Here is a 16,444-nt window from a genome sequence, read left to right as displayed (position 1 = left end):
GAGTCTGACATGAATACCATCATTCTGTTACCAATTGCTTTTACACCATTAAAAAGTAACATAAATTGTATGGGCTTCAATTTCCTAAGAGTGAAAGCAAAGTGGGAGTTAATGTTAATTCTATCACACATTGGGATCTTCATTTACCAAAGCAGGAGAGAAGCAAGAGAAATTACTCTGTAGTTTTCACTACATAAATCACATACATAGATGTAAATGATAGGATTACTGTCATTAGTTCAACTCAGGGTTAGTACCAGTTTTCTATTTTCAAACAAACTAAAAACTGTATTAGTATCAGATGTGTAATAAAATATAAATTATTTATAAAAACCTGGTGAAACAAGTTAATTCAATAGAAAAGACATTCTTTTATTAGACAATATCTAAAGCAATATTTACTTTTTCAATTTAAATTTTGTTGGTGCTAATGACTGCTTGTTTTTTTAATTTAATTTTCAGTAAATATTTGAAGGATATTAATCTTTAAAACCTTGGAAACTCCAATCACTTTTTTAAATATTGGATAAGAGTTCTATGGAGAAGGATTTAGAGATTATAACAAGTTTAGGAAAAAACATCATAATGATTAATAATTTGTAATGGCTTGAGGGGTGGATGGCAGAAGGATAACACAAATAAAAATTGGGCACTTACTATATTTGCTGTTTTAATTCCTTAGCCATTAAACATGATACCATGCAATGCATTGCCTGGAACAAAAGTAATTTAGTGGCTCATGGTTTTGAGGTTAAGAGATGTCCAAAATCAGGAAGACTGTAGTGGCCTCTCTTGGCTTTAACCTCTTCAGGTTTCATTGATCTTCAGTTTCTGACTGAACTCTGTGAATTTTTTTTCTGTTTGTTTTTCAATCTGGCCATAAAAGTTTCCATAATCTGGATTAAAGCCCCACCTGATTCATTTGAGCTATACTTTATGTAAAGTAATACCTTGAATATGTCTTATTTAAAATGGTCCACACTATGAACCATGGATTAAGTTTAAGAACATGTTTTTCTGGGGTACATAAACCCAAGCCACCACAGTTTGACCTCTGGACTCTAAAAGGCATGTTCTTTCCACATGCAAAATACATTCTCCCCATCATAATATCCCAAAAGCCTTGAGTCATCTCAATAACAACGCTAAGTGCAAAGTGCCATCAATATTGCCTATGAGTGTCATCTCTTCTGGGGCACAATTCTCCACTGACTGTGAACTTGAAAATCAAGTAAATGAGCCATCTGCTTCCAATATACAACAAAGGGGAAGGTAGAGGATAAAATGAGGGATAAAATGAGGGAATCACAGGTCCCAAACAATTTGGGGCAAACTCCATTAGATTTCAAGGTCTGAGAATCATCAAAGAATTGATGTCTGTCCTCAGGGCCTGATGCAGAGGCATCTCTAGCCTTTGTAAATGCTTACACAGTGGCCAGGTTCTCCTTGAACAATAACATGAAGTCCCCACTCTTTCTAATCCTTGAGATTGCAACACAGGCTCCATCTTCTCTAAGCATTGATGTGGCAGCACTCTCCATGAAAAGTAGGGAACAAGGCTTGCCCCCCCAAAATGAGGACATATGGCCTGATCTTCCAAACACAGGGGTGAACCTCAACTTCCCACACACATAGGTGAGTGCACATTCTTGACCTGATGAGATCTCATCTGTTCAGGTCTTAGCTTCCACGGTTCCACCTTTGAGGTCATTGTTCATTCAATTTGTTCCATGTTCAGTCAAACACTCACACCTGCTTTATGCATGAAAGAATTATTTTTATTTCAGGGTGCATGGCCTGGGAAATGAACCCAGATCCCCCAAATGAAAGGTGAGCATTCAACCACTGAACCACCCATGCACCCACATACAAGATTTTTTGAGGTCCAATCTACCATTTCTATGCTTCTGGTGTTGAATATTACAGTTTATTTTACTGGTACACTGGAGTTCTTTTGTAAAACACATTCAGGATATAGTCAATATCTTTTGTAATGCAAAAATTACATTTATGCTTAACTAACCTGTACTCCTAACTCTTTCACACACACATACACATGTGTGCATAATTACATATTATTCACTCAATAAAAATTTTTGTATCATTTATTCACTATTATCTTCTCACTTCCTTAATTTTGTTCATGCTATTCTCTTTTAAAAAACTCCTTCCTCACTGAAATCTATCTCGCAAAATCTTGCCCATTCTCTTAGGCTAAGTCAATAAGCATATCTTAGGAAGATATAATTCTAATGTCCTTAAATGTATTAAAATTTTCCTTCTCCTAAACCTTCTCATGATACTGTTATTTCTACTTTAAACAATAACCACTTTCGCATATGACCTACAATTGCCACTGGTATTGTATTCTTTGAAGGCAAGGACTATGCATTACTTTTACAGCAATTTATACTTTTATAAGAGAAATTTGTGGGTTTATGGAGAAACAACTATATTGACAGCACCTTCAAAGAAGAGGAATAAATGAATTTCTATTTAGATTATTCAAGGTGCCCCACAAGACATTTTAATTTTCTTTTAATTTTCACAATCAGACTATTCACAATGTCATGTTATTCTAATTTTGTAGATGAAAAAGTAAAAAATGATAGAAATTAAGTTTACTGATTTTCTCCAGCAAGTAAGAGAGTCAAGTAACGTCTAGGTAAACTAAAATTAATGTTAATTGTAAAACATTAACTCTTTATTGATTTCTACAGATATTCTTTTATATTCTTATTTTGAAAGTTCCACTGTCTACAGATATTCTTAAAAGCAACTTTTTTGAACACAATATATTTACGAGACAGAAACAAATATTACAATATAATATGCTTAATGAGAAAATACTTTAGTGCCCATTATCTTAAAGACCGTTTCCTTGACATCCTTATTTCTGAAACTGTAGATCAGGGGATTTAACATGGGAATCACCACTGTGTAAAACACAGAAGCCACTTTGACTGTGTGCTTAGAGTTTTTGGAGTGAGGCACACAGTAGAGGAAGAGGATGGTACCATGGAAGATGGTGATGGCAGTCAGGTGTGCTGCACAGGTAGAGAAGGCTTTGTGGCGCCCACTGGCTGAATGCATCTTCAGGATGGTAACAACAATGAAGACATAGGTGGCAAGAATGATGATTAGTGTGCTCACCTCATTGAATGTGGCAAATATGAAAAGGAGCAACTGGTTGAGATAAGTATCAGAACAGGAGAGAGAAAGCAGGGAGGAGAACTCACAGAAAAAGTGATTTATTGTGTTGAGACCATGAAAACATAAGTTGAAAGCAGAGCATGTAAGTATCAAGGAACATGCTACACCCCACGTATATGATCCAACCACCAGCAGGACGCAGAGTTTCTGGGACATGGCAACAGTGTATAGCAGAGGGTTGCAGATAGCCACAAAGCGGTCATAGGCCATGACAGCTAATAAAAAGGATTCAGTCACCACAAAGGTGCAAAAGAAAAAGAATTGTAGTACACACCCTAAAAGTGAAATGGATCTGTCTTCTACAACTAGGTTCACCAGCATCTTAGGAGCAGTGACGGAGGAATAGCAGAAATCCACAAATGAGAGATGACTGAGGAAAAAGTACATGGGTGTGTGCAGTTTGGGGTTAATTCTGATGATCATGATCATTCCAAGATTTCCTACAAAGGTAATACTGTAGATAGCCAGAAATACCAAGAAGAGAGGAACCTGCAGTTCTGGATAGTCTGAGAAGCCCAAGAGGGTGAATTTGGCCCCACTTTCATTTCCCTCTGATGATAGCATGTTTTCTATTTGTTGAAATTGAAATGTTCGTCCTGAAAATAAAAGAAAAAAACACATTAAAGAGGGCCAGCACATAGGAAACTTGGTTAACTATCTCTTGCTGATACCAGAAGATGACAAATCATTTTCATCTTTCAGAATCTCTGTTTTTATTATCCAAAACATGCTGAATGTCTACAATTTTAAAACATAGTCATTTTTTATTTTCCTTAAAGTAATACAAATACTAGTTCTGAACTATTTAATTTTTTACCTATTTTTAATATGTAAAAGTATAGGAAAATGAGTTGTAACTTATTTGATGATAATTTTTAATGAACACATCATATAACACTTTCAGATCTTGAGCATTGTCAGTTCATAAGAGATAAGTTTAGCATAAGTCAATGACCAATTATACCATCTCTGCAGTGAGTAACAAAGAATGGTGACTTTTAAACTCATTTATCACAGATACACATGAAGCATAGAAAATGAATACGCTTATAACATTTTTCTTTTCTGTCTTTATTGTTAAGTCCCTCTAACCCCTTATTGTTTTTCTATCTAATGCAGCATATTTGATATCAAATATGTTTTATTAATTTTCCCAGAGAAATTTCTCTTCAAATCATGGATTCCTAAGTTCCTATTCTTCCTCAATGTTTAAGAAATAATAAAATTAAAACATGAAAATCAAGACTAATTTCTTCATTATGCAGGGAACAAAACAGAAGCTAGAAGTCTTGACTTGTCCAATGACTTATAGATAAAACTAATCCCTGAATAAGTGACTAGGCTCTTGATCACCAAACTCCCAGACATGTGTCTCCTTCCCTATAATAGACTCAAATTAATATTAAATTGTTTTATGTGACCAGATTTCCTTTGTTGATAAGCAGACTTTTTAATTTTGAGCAAACTAGAGGCTCAAAAGCTGTGTTAAATATTCCAGTGAAACTGTGACATGCACAGAGACCAGCATCAAGTTGAAACACATAAAAATGGAATTGAGCAAAATTTCATACCCAGAAATACTGTCATAAAGACATTTTGACTTGGCAGCTTTTATTTTCCAGGTCTCTCTCTCTTCTTCCCATTCAAGATACCTAGAATACTCATTCTGTCCCTGTATTACATATTAAGGAGGGGAAAAATGTTAAGTTAATGCTGCACCATGGAGACATTTCATGGGAAACCAGTAATAAAAAATGAAATATGTTCCTAGCACCTGTCAGAACCCACCACACCAGGAAACTCTTTCTTTGTCAGTTCTGGTGAGGTTATTTTTGTTGCTAATTTTCTGATGTCTCAGCAATAAGATATCAGGTCACATGCAAGACTGAGACACTCAATAATTCCTTATGTTCATATACTCACAAAGCTTAAAATCAAAGATAGCCTCAAAAGACAATCCATCACACAGCTGGATATTGAAATTGCTGTGTTTTTTTTCTTAACATCATGTTTCATTTATCTAAGACATGTAAGGATTAATTTTTGACCAATGTATATGTTTCACATACTGGCTTATTTTTGTCTCAACTGCTGGTATTAAATTGACAGTAATATTCACTATATCTCTGCACCCAGGAAATACGTTAGTTAAAACCTTCTTCCCTATAATTTCTTCATATTTTAATGTTCACTTTGCTACCAGAAAAGCATTTTCTGGGCTTTTGTTCCCGGCTTTATAATCTTAATTAAAGCTAGTTTCTTTTTAATTTTTTCATGTGAGAGTTCATTTGATCTCTGATTATTCAATTCTCCTCAAATACATTTCTGCCTTGATACTCCTTTAAAAGCTACTGAAGCAAAGCTCTCAGGCCTCTTCTATTCCTCCAACCCATATACCTGTTGGCAATAGCACAGTTTATTAGGAGCACAGCTGAGCCAGCACTTCTATGCAAAACTCTGTTTAGAGTCCACTTTCTGTTCCTTGCATGTTCAGATATGAAACTCTTGTAATGACTTAATATCTCCCCAAAATTGTCTTATTCTAGTGAATGAGTTCTTCCTCACCCAAGTTTTGTCCTAGAGACCCTATATTGAAATTAATAAGAGTGCATATTTAGAATCTTAAAGCAAACCTGCTGATGGCAAAGGCAGGATCTCTCTTGGTCTGGAAATCTTGGTTGGGATTGAGGCACGCAATGCTAGATCTGTAGCTACAAATGTTAGGACATGAACCCTAGAGACATTCTATTGCCCTATTCCCCAGAGACCACAAAGTAGACAATTAAAATTAATCATCTTTCTCTGATGTAATTTGTATGTACTAGAAAAGTTTGAGGAAAATGTTAGCAGTGTAAGGGACACTGAATGTGAGACAATTTATATTTTAATGTCATTTCCCTTAACCAAAGATCACTCCTAAACGTCCCACAATTATAAAAATGCATGTAATCACAGGAGTCATCATTATCAAACACTATGTGCCAGGCATAGTACTCTTTCTCCATACCACCCATATTGGAGAAGTATAAAGAGCCAGCTTTCAGGCACTCATGAATTATTAAGAGTTAAAGCAGATAAGTGAAACCACTGCCCTCCCCACCTACATGGGACATGACTTCCAGGGATGAAAGTCTCCCTGGAGGTGTGGGAGATGAGCCCCAGGTATAAACTTGGTCGTCATACCATAGGATAGACAATGTCATACTGAGGGGAAGGGGGGGAGTGCAACAAATAAGGTATCGGTGTCTGAGAGATTTCAAATAGAGTCAAAAGTCTACACTGGAGTTCACTTTTATGCAAGCTTCAGTTACACATTGCTACCTATCATAACCTGCTAAAACCCAACCAAAATGATTCCAGCCAATCCTAAAGAATATGTAGGGCATTACATAAGATTCTACAAAGGTTTCATGCACCAAGGTTAACTCTCCAAAACTACAACCTCCAGATGGATCTCTGGACCAGATAAGTCCTGAAATGCAGAGGGGCCAGCCCTTTTGAAACATCAGGTCTATCCCCCATCCCATATTACTGAGACCCCCTTCCAATGTGAAAATGTTAGAATGGCCATAGCCCAAATACCCTTAAAGAATGGGAGAAAGATAAAAGTTGATGATAGAGTTATACACAAAAGGTCAGGTATAACAAATGAGTATGAGTGCTGAATCATTATACTGATATTTCCTTTGGCCTTCAGTACCTTAGAATAGCTAGAAATAAAAACCTAAAATTGTCAAATTGTAACCCTGAAATCTGTTCTACAACTAATTGTTGAGATGTACTTTGAAATTTATTGCCTATACATGTGTGTGTGTGTGTTGTTTAAAGAGAAGGAGGAATATAATGGAGAAGATAGGATTTAACAAGTGAGCATGACTGCTGATTCATTATGTGGATATTGCTCTTGGTCTCCTGTGTCTTGGAGCAGCTGGAAGAAAAAATAGTTGTTAAATGTACTTGGAAATTTATTGCCTTTTTGTATATATATTATTTCACACAAAAAATGTTTTAAAAATAAAGAGAAAAAAGAGTTAAAGCTGAGGTTTTTATGATAATAAATACTCAGTTGGATAAATGGTCTAGTCTCTGTTAATTCTCTATTGTATTTTATTGCTGTTTCCCTTTCTGTCTTTTCTGACCTCTTTGCAATTCCTTGAAAAAGAAGTACCTTTCTCCTTATCATCCTTTCTACTAGTGTTTTTTTTCTGACTGGAATGCTCTTCTTCTAAGTTTTTGCTCAAATATACACTTTAAATAACTCACAGTTCCATGAACCTACTTTTGTGTTGCAGAGGCCATCCTACTACCCAACATTAATGTTTAAAATACATGATAATCTTCAAACTTATTTTATTGCATTTATCATACATTGTGTTTCCTCCTGCTAGAATAAAAGCCCCATGAAATGGTGGGCCACGGTGGCTCAGTAGGCAAGAATACTTGCCTGCCATGCCAGAGGACCCGGGTTTGATTCCTGGTGCCTGCCCATGTAAAAAAAGAAAAAAAAAGTCCCACGAAAGCAAGGAATTTATTTTGATTTGTTTACTGATCTATTTCAAGTCCCTAGACAGTAATTAGCATCAAGTCAATTTATCAATAATATTTCCTGCAAGAGAAATAAGATCTTCCATGGACCTGGGAAACTACCAAAAGCCTGGGGATTTAAGTTGCAGAGAGGAGGTAATTCAAAGAACAAGGAAAAATCAAGTTGGTTTTAGATGTGATTATTGAAACTGTCAGTCAAAACAAAGCAAAACCAAATGTTCATTCTGCTTGATTTTTCTCTCTCTAGTCAGGTTAATTAAAATACAAATATTAAATTTCTGAAATCAAATTACATACAAATTAAGACAAATGGAGACCAATATCTCAAACCTTCTCCTTTATCAAAAGTTTGGCAAGAAATAATCTTACCAAAGTTTCAATGTGGTGCTTGTTTTTGGCGGCATACATATTAAAATTGGATTAGCATGGCTGCAGCACAAAGATGACACAAAAATTCATGAAACATCCCATATTTTTATTTTGGTTTGTTATATACCACCAGAATAAAACTGTTTTAAAAATCCATTCGTGCAAAAAAGGTTTTATCAAGTACATTTATTCAACAAGTATTTTGCATACCCATTATATGCAAAGATAGGCTATTTATATCAGACAAATACAGAAATGAATTGCACTCAAAATTTTCTCAAAGGATATATAATCCCTTTGTGGTAATGGTCATCCCTATTGAACATAGACTAAAGAATATGCAAGCATTAATCAGTATTAAAACAGTCTCTACTTCATGCACTTTGTTTCTGGTATGGGAACCAAGGAAAAGAGGCTGAGTCCATAATGAGGACTCATCCAGCATTAATCAAATATTTGTGATAGGTTTACAATAAGTCAGGCACTATCTTAGGTATTCGGGAGAAAGAGAGGGAATGTTCCTTCCATCATCAAATTGAACGAAAAATACCTAAAATGAATATGTAATTATTTTCCAGTAATGAGGAATGCTGAAGAGATTAAATAGAGGTGTCAATTTAAGTAGGGAGATCAGGCAAACCCACAGTGATTTGCAATTTAAGCACACACACTATGAAGTGAGGAAGCATGTTTTGCAAATATATTGGGTTCCCTTGACTCCCAGCTTCTTAATTCTCCACAGCTTCTCTCTCTCTGTGGCCTTCTTTGTAAGGCCTCCAGAAAGTGGATTAAAGCCCATCCTGATTGAGTTGGGCCATCCCTTAAGTGAAATAACCTCACCAAAAGATACTACTTACAATGGGTTCACAACCAATGGAATGGGTCCTGATTAAGGACATGTTTTTCTGGGGCACATGACTCTAAGCCACTACGAACATACTTCCTTTAATATTACACCTGTAACTCTTCTCTTATGTGGACAAAATTGCTTTCAATTTCATTTATATCATTATTTATCTACTTTATACTAAAATAATCATTATTTAAGAGTGAGGCACAGTCATACTGTATTAAATGTCTTTTAAAGAAATGCTTTACACTATGTAGGCATTATACAACATACACATCTTTTATTTGTATTTGTTTTCAGTTGATAGAGATTGTTTTCCTTTACTTTTTAATATAAATCTATTTTTCCATGAAGTAAATGTTACCTTTTTCTAAATTCAAAACTATTTTGCAAGTTGTCATCCTTACTTTCCTATTTTATTATTTTTTTACTTGTTTTGTGAAATTTGCTATATCTTAAGCAGTTTTCTGCCTCCTGACTTCTTTCTCTTAAGAGTAGATCATGGAACATTATATGAAATCATCCTCTTTCTTTTATTGCAGTTATATAGCGCTTTACTGTGACCCATAGACTATTCAACAATTTTCATATTGAATTTATCTATCTTGTTTTTATAAATAGTGCTTGTTAATATGTTATTCCATATTTTTGTGACTCTTTCTTTAGAACAGATTCTTAGATCTGTGATTGCTTAAAAAAACGGATAAATGTGTTTCTACATTTCTAAGTGTTAAAAGTCATTTTATGTAGGGACTGTATTTTGTTACAATCTTGCTCCTAATGAATAAAAATATCTTTTTCCTCACAGCTTTGTTTTCAGGATATATCATTAAATTTCTGTATTTATGCCAATTTGTTACAAGGAGAAATAATACCTCAGGGAAGTTTTCATTTGCTTTTTTTTACTATAAATGAGTTTAAAAACTTTTCATATATTTAAGGGCTAATTTGTATCCTTTTTATGGGACTACTTAATCAAATATCTGTTTTTCTATAGGAATGTTAGTTGTTTACTTTTTCTTTGGGGGGTGCACAGTCCAGGAATCAAACCTGGGTCTCCTGCATGAAAGGGGGGAATTCTAACTACTGAACCACCCATGCACCCAATTGTTTACTTTTCACTATGTGTGATACATAATGATTTCTTCACAGCTATTCATTTGTCATTTTAATTTCTTTTCTGTTGTTTCTCCATGAAGTTTTGGTATATTGGCAATCTAAATTTTAACCTCTATTTTCTAGAATTCTTATTTGGTATGTAGAATAAAGAACAGATGCAATTTTATCTTATTTCATATGATTACTTATTTTTCCCAATATGACACTGTTTTAATGTTAAGAACCTTATCATTTATTTTGCATTTTATAAGATTTAGACTTTCTGCTCTAATTTGCTTTAACTTCTAGGGTTTTTCCCCTAGATTTTGTGTTTGCTTATTCTTTCATGCAAAATTTTGTTTAGACAGTTTGAAAAATGATTCCTCAATATCCCCACCTAATGATTTATTGCATTTACCTTGGAACTAATAGTTATGAATTAGAGAACAGAAAACTTGAGGAGATTTTCATGCCCAGTAACACTGGGAGTACATATTTTGGAGTCAGTACTATCCAGTCATATTCTAGGTATTGAAATGTGCCCATTAGTCATTTTTTCTGGAGTGCAATATTACTTTTTTTGAATTCTCAAACTGTCAGCCTCAGAAATAGTACAGTGAAAAGGCACTTAATTTAGACCCAAAGGGTTAAGTTACTACCTTAACTTAATCATTTGCAGTTAAATGAACTTGTGGAAATTACAGTTTCCTTAAACCTGTATGCCATCATCTGCAGAACAAGTGTAACCATGATTGTCCTGTGTACTCCTGAACAAATGAAATTACTGTCTCAAGTGCTAGGAAACCTTTTCATAGAATTCACAGAACCTCAGGATGGTAAGTAATGAAGGTGTCAAAAAACTATTCCTCTTTTTATCACTCAGCACATCCATCTATATCTCCCAACAAAGACTCACTGCCTCTTACAGTGTTTGAAAATCACCAATGACAAGTGAATCAAATAACTTTAATGGGGAGTCTGTCGTTACCATATGCATTAATAAATCAGAAAGCCCTTTCCTATAGTGAGCCACCAGCATCCTCTAAGTAACTCTGTTCCACATACTCAATTAAGTGAGAAACCAACACCCTCAGTCATAGGATTTATTGACTCTGTGATGACAGTTTAAATAGATTCATTTAAAAGAATCCTCAAATGAAACAGAATTGTGTGAAGACACTGAGAACAAGAAGAAGACAAGGCATTGCATTACCTACAACAGTTTTGACATCTTCATACAGGGTTATTAGAAGACTCATGCCTAGCTGTTGGGATATAATCCATTTCATTATCAAAATAACTTTTGGCTCACAACAAACTTCTCCTAACTTCTTATTTAATCAGTTAAGAATACTAAAATGTAACTTTAATTAATCAATTAATTAATTATACTCATGCAAAAATAAATACAACTGTCTTCTACTGATTAATGACTTTACTCAAGAGCAGATATTTCAACACCAGAAAATGAAAAGCATTATGTCAAAGTGTGTGCCATTCCTTAATATTTAATATCATGAAAAGCAGCAGCATCATTTATAAAATTCCACTACAGATAGTGAATGCTCTGTGTGGTCCTATATCAGTTTATAGGCTAATGTTTGGATACATCAAAAAAGAGTACACATCTGTTGATCAGAAATTCTGAAAAATATCACTGAGACCTTCTCATTCTGTCATAGATTCAGTCACTTTACAGCTAAAATCCTGAATGGAGATTAATTAATACATATACCTCTCAACACATGATTAAAACAGCTCTTCAGGGAAATGGTGACATCACTGATTTAATTCTGCAAATATTAGCTGGGTACCTGTTATGTATTGGCAAAGTGTTACCTACTTCAGGAAGTAAACTATACCAGTTAAGCATTGTCATGAGAATTTTTATGTTGACTATTATATTCCATTTTTACAAAAAGCACATGAATCATTACTTTCCCTATCCAGAAGTTAGGGAATCTAAATTCATTGTAACAGCCAAGTCCACAGATCCTAGTAATTAGGTGTGCCCACCTTCATGTCATATGGACCAGGGTTTGAATTTAGATTTAGATTGTCTTAATAACAAAGCTTGGGGCAACATTTTAAACTTCAGGATTTCCATTTACAAATACAAATTCATTTTTTGTGGGGGTCAAATAATAAAAAATGCTTATAAACCATATAGTATGGTGCCTGACACATAAAAGTTCTTACTACTACTAGTATTGGTAAAATCAGAGAAGAATAAAAGTAAGTACCAGAGCCTCATGAGCAATGGATAGGAAAGAAGGGTCCTGTCATTATCACAATATGAATTAGGTTCACTTGTCTACCACACATGGTGCACTTCCCTATTTCCAGCCACGTTAACTAAATAGACTTTTCATGGAATCACCATGATATTTTATTGTATGGTAATTTTCACTTTCTATCCTGAATTCAAGATCCTTTCCACAGTCAACTGAACTTAATTTTTGCTTAGCTTCTAGTCCTGGAACATGCACTTCTCTTTCTGGAAGGTGGGTCTCAAAACATTCTTTCTGAATTCAATCACCCTTCTTTCAAAATCTCCTCATGCACAAACAATCATTCATTATATCATGTAGAATCAAAGGTGTTTATTTATACCCCAGACTTGTGGTTAAATTGCATTAAGAAATAAAATCTTGGAATGAATCCTTCTCTGAGACCTTGTTCTGTAACTTACTATCTGTAAAACAGTGGGCAATGTATTTAATTTCCTAGGTTCTGATTCCTCCTATGTAAAACAAGATATTAATATTACCTGACTTCATATACCACTTTGGGCCTTAAATGTGATAACACTTGTTAGAAGTTATCTCAGTGCCTGTCATGAAGAAAGCATTGAGGAAATATAAGTTATTATTATTTATTTATAAGAATATCTACTTTTATCAGCTGTTTTCTTTTATGGTATTTGTATTCGTTTGCTTTTAAAGAATTTGAAGAAATAGATGCTTTATGGATCAAAGTCCTATGGGCTGTATCACAGAATTAAACTTCTGGCATCATCACATAATTTGAAATTATCAGTTCACAACCTATTAAAATCACAGTCTTCTGTTTAATACATCTCACAAAGTAATGTAGTCTCTGGCTCATTGGGACGAAGAACAACTTCTGAGGCTGGTTCAGTGAAATATTTCTTTTGATTCCACTAACTTTTGGAAGGCATCCTTCACATCTTTGTTCCTCAGGCTCCAGATCAGGGGGTTCAGCATGGGATTAACCACTGTGTAAAATACAGAGGCCACTTTGACAGTTTGCCTGCAGTTCTTGGAGTTGGCCACACAGTAGAGGGAAAGAATGGTCCCATGGAAGATGGTGATGGCGGTCAGGTGGGAGGAACAAGTGGAGAAGGCTTTGTGACACCTGCTGGCAGAATGGAATTTCAGTACAGTCACAAGAATAAAAATGTATGAAGTGAGGATGATCAGTAGAGTGCTCACCTCATTGAAGGTGGCAAAGCCAAAGAGCAGCAAATGTGGAACATGTGTATCAGACCTCGAGACAGCAATGAGAGCAGTATATTCACAAAAAAGTGGTTGACAACATTGTGACCATAATAGTTTAGATGGAGAGCATAGCAAAGGAGCACCAAGGGGCCAAACATATCCCAGAGATAGGACCCAGCTACCAGCAGGGCACACAGCCTCTGTGACATGGCCACTGCATAAAACAGAGGGTTACAGATGGCCACAAAGTGGTCATATGCCATCACAGTCAGCAGGAAGGACTCCATCACCACAGCAGTACAGGACAGGAAAAACTGCAGCATGAAACTGGAGTAGAAGATGGTTTTATCTGCCAGAACCAAGTTCTCAAGTAGCTTGGGAGTGACAATGGAAGAGTAACAAAAATCAACAAAAGAAAGGTGACTGAGGAAAAAGTACATAGGGGTATGAAATTTGGGGTTAATCTTTATGATTACTATCATCCCAAGATTCCCTAACACAATGATAATATACATAGACAGAAATACCAGGAAGAGAGGAATCTGAAGCTCTGGGAAATCTGTGAACCCTAAGAGGGAAAAGGTGGCCTCCACACTCTGATTTCTTTCAGCCATCACCACAATTGCTTTAATGGAAGAGGATGGGACAGAGTTGTTCCTGCCAAAGAGATTTATGGGGATGAAAAGTAAATACATAATGACTTTCTATAAAGAAAAAGAAAAAGAGGAACTATTGGAGTGAGTTTCCTTCCTGAAGACCAGGCCTCATTCCAGACAATTTTTTGTACATATTCGAAACCAAACTGAATCTCTAAAACAAATTTGAATTTCCATTGCACTTTGTGTTTTCATGAAAAAATAAAAACTTAGTTGTGGTGTATAGGGGAAACATTTTTAAATATTGTATCTTTCACCTTATATCTGTTAGCTAGCAGCATAACATTTGCATATATTACACTGAGCAAATGTTTGTACTTAAATACATAAACTAGTAAAGGATTATTTGAAGAAATATGAAACAATTGCTCAAGGAAAAAAATATATACTGCAACTGTGTTTCCCCTATGTACTTGGATAAAATAAAATCCTTAAGAGAATATGCTTTTTTTTAAAGAATAAGATAAGATGATATAACATAGGAAGAAAATTTAGCAAGCCCATTAACACCTTTTCATTTCCATAAAGGTTACTTCTCTCTTTAAATATATTAGTTGCTGAGGAGTTGATATTAACTAAGGAAGGTAGTGGATTCTCAAAATATATATATATATTGGATGCCAAGCTTACTAGACAAAATTCTAGCAATACTAGCCACAAGCTTATCTTTTATATGTATTGTAGCACACAGAGCCAATTCTTATGAAAGTTTATACACACCCACTAAAGATGTTATGAATAAGATATGATAAATATCCTTTTCTAGGTGAAAAGTTTATTCTATTCTTTCTGAAATGATTGTTAGCAGATAATAAAAACAATTATTTCTAGGGTATCAACTTCTTATTTAATGTGATTAGGTCCAGTTTCAGCTAATTACAACACAGAAAGAAAAATTAAAGACCCCAGTTATTGTATCAGAAAAATCATATATTCACTGTTTCAAAGAAAATCTGAAGCAACTTACCTATACAGAGAAACAGGCTACCACCTCCTGTTTCTCTGTAAGGTGAATATAACTGAGGCATCAGGGATCTTATACTTAAATCTACAGCCTTTGGGACTCAGACCTTGGAGAATCACTAGCAACTCATTCTTCACAAGCCTCAAACCAAGTAATTAAGGAAAATACAGGGTATATTTTACCCTCTTTAATGACTAGAACTTCCTTGTAGTTACACATAAAATTTGAAAAGTGAAATTGACTACCAGGCTTTAATTGTACATCATTAAAATGCCCTCTGGAATTAATAAAGCCAAGCTAAAACAGAATTATTCAGAGGGGAATCCCTACATCATCTATACCAGAATTGACTGGATTTTGGGGTTATGAAGATTCCCAGGTCCAAATAAGATTTCCTAGATCACTAGTGCTAGAATAGGACCCACTAACATGTAGATTAAAGAAGGAATTTTGATGTCAATTACGATCACTAAAATGTTAGAATCTCTGTTAATCGATTGCTTTAAGAAGTAAAGTTCAGAATAATCACTTAGTTTTACCTAGATGGTGATATGCAGTAATTAAGATCTGTATATTTAGGTGGGTTCTAGAAAATGTGAAGAATAGAACAATAAATTTTGTTAATTCATCCATAAATTTAAGACATTTTTGAAAAGGTATTATGCCTAGTATTGTTCATTATTTTACATTTGCCTTTCCATATATCTACTTTCTCTCTTGTCCCTCTTACTATGCACTTCAGATGGCTGTTATGAATGGGCTGTGTGATCCAAGCTCCTTTTTTGTTGCACTTCGGATAAGGTTCTGTCAGTTGAGTCAGTCAAGCTATTGGTGTAAGGCAGCAGAACTGAAGCCACAAGTCTTTTTGTGGGTACTACATCCCCTGAAGCATTTTCTTAATGTCTTGCTTTAGTTCTCGTCCTCAGAGATTCTTATAATCTATTGTATCTTCTTTGCCTTCCTAAAATAATTGTTGCTCATTCTTGAATTTTTTTCTTATTTTTGCACTGTTCCTTCTTAAAGAGAAATGTCAGCAAAAATTGCATTAGAGAAATGCAAATCAAAACCACAATGAGATATCATCTCACACCCACAGAATGGCCATAATCAACAAAACAGAAAATGACAAGTGCTGGAGAGGATGTGGAGAAAGAGGCACACTTATCCACAGTTGGTGGGAATGTCAAATGGTGCAACCACTGTGGAAGGCAGTTTGGCGGTTCCTCAAAAAGCTGAATATAGAATTGCCATACGACCCAGCAATACCATTGCTGGGAATCTACTCAAA

At 34.9% G+C, this 16,444-nt stretch overlaps 2 protein-coding genes and 1 pseudogene across 4 annotated transcripts in view; 1 reads left to right on the top strand and 2 right to left on the bottom strand.

Annotated features, from left to right (window-relative positions):
- Window positions 1-1,823: 1,823 nt before the first annotated feature.
- Window positions 1,824-16,444, bottom strand: part of LOC143661899 (olfactory receptor 5D18) — a 41,467-nt gene continuing 26,846 nt past the window's right edge. For all 3 annotated transcript variants that reach the window (XM_077135141.1, XM_077135142.1, XM_077135143.1), the window contains one exon: window positions 1,824-3,809. In XM_077135141.1, the coding sequence (XP_076991256.1) occupies window positions 2,836-3,777 (942 nt within the window). In that variant the 5' untranslated portion in view covers window positions 3,778-3,809 and the 3' untranslated portion in view covers window positions 1,824-2,835. The remainder of the gene's footprint in view (window positions 3,810-16,444) is intronic.
- On the top strand, window positions 8,143-8,235 carry LOC143662832 (U6 spliceosomal RNA; annotated as a pseudogene).
- Window positions 12,348-14,200, bottom strand: LOC143662465 (olfactory receptor 5D14-like). Its single transcript, XM_077136099.1, is given in 2 exon segments — window positions 12,348-13,619; window positions 13,622-14,200. Coding segments are annotated over 2 exon segments (936 nt in total). The 5' UTR covers window positions 14,151-14,200; the 3' UTR covers window positions 12,348-13,212.

This window comes from Tamandua tetradactyla, chromosome 18, assembly GCF_023851605.1.
Source record: "Tamandua tetradactyla isolate mTamTet1 chromosome 18, mTamTet1.pri, whole genome shotgun sequence".
NCBI classification, from domain to species: Eukaryota; Metazoa; Chordata; class Mammalia; order Pilosa; family Myrmecophagidae; genus Tamandua; species Tamandua tetradactyla.
Note: the sequence above shows the minus strand (reverse complement) of the source record. Positions and strands in the feature narration are given on the sequence as shown.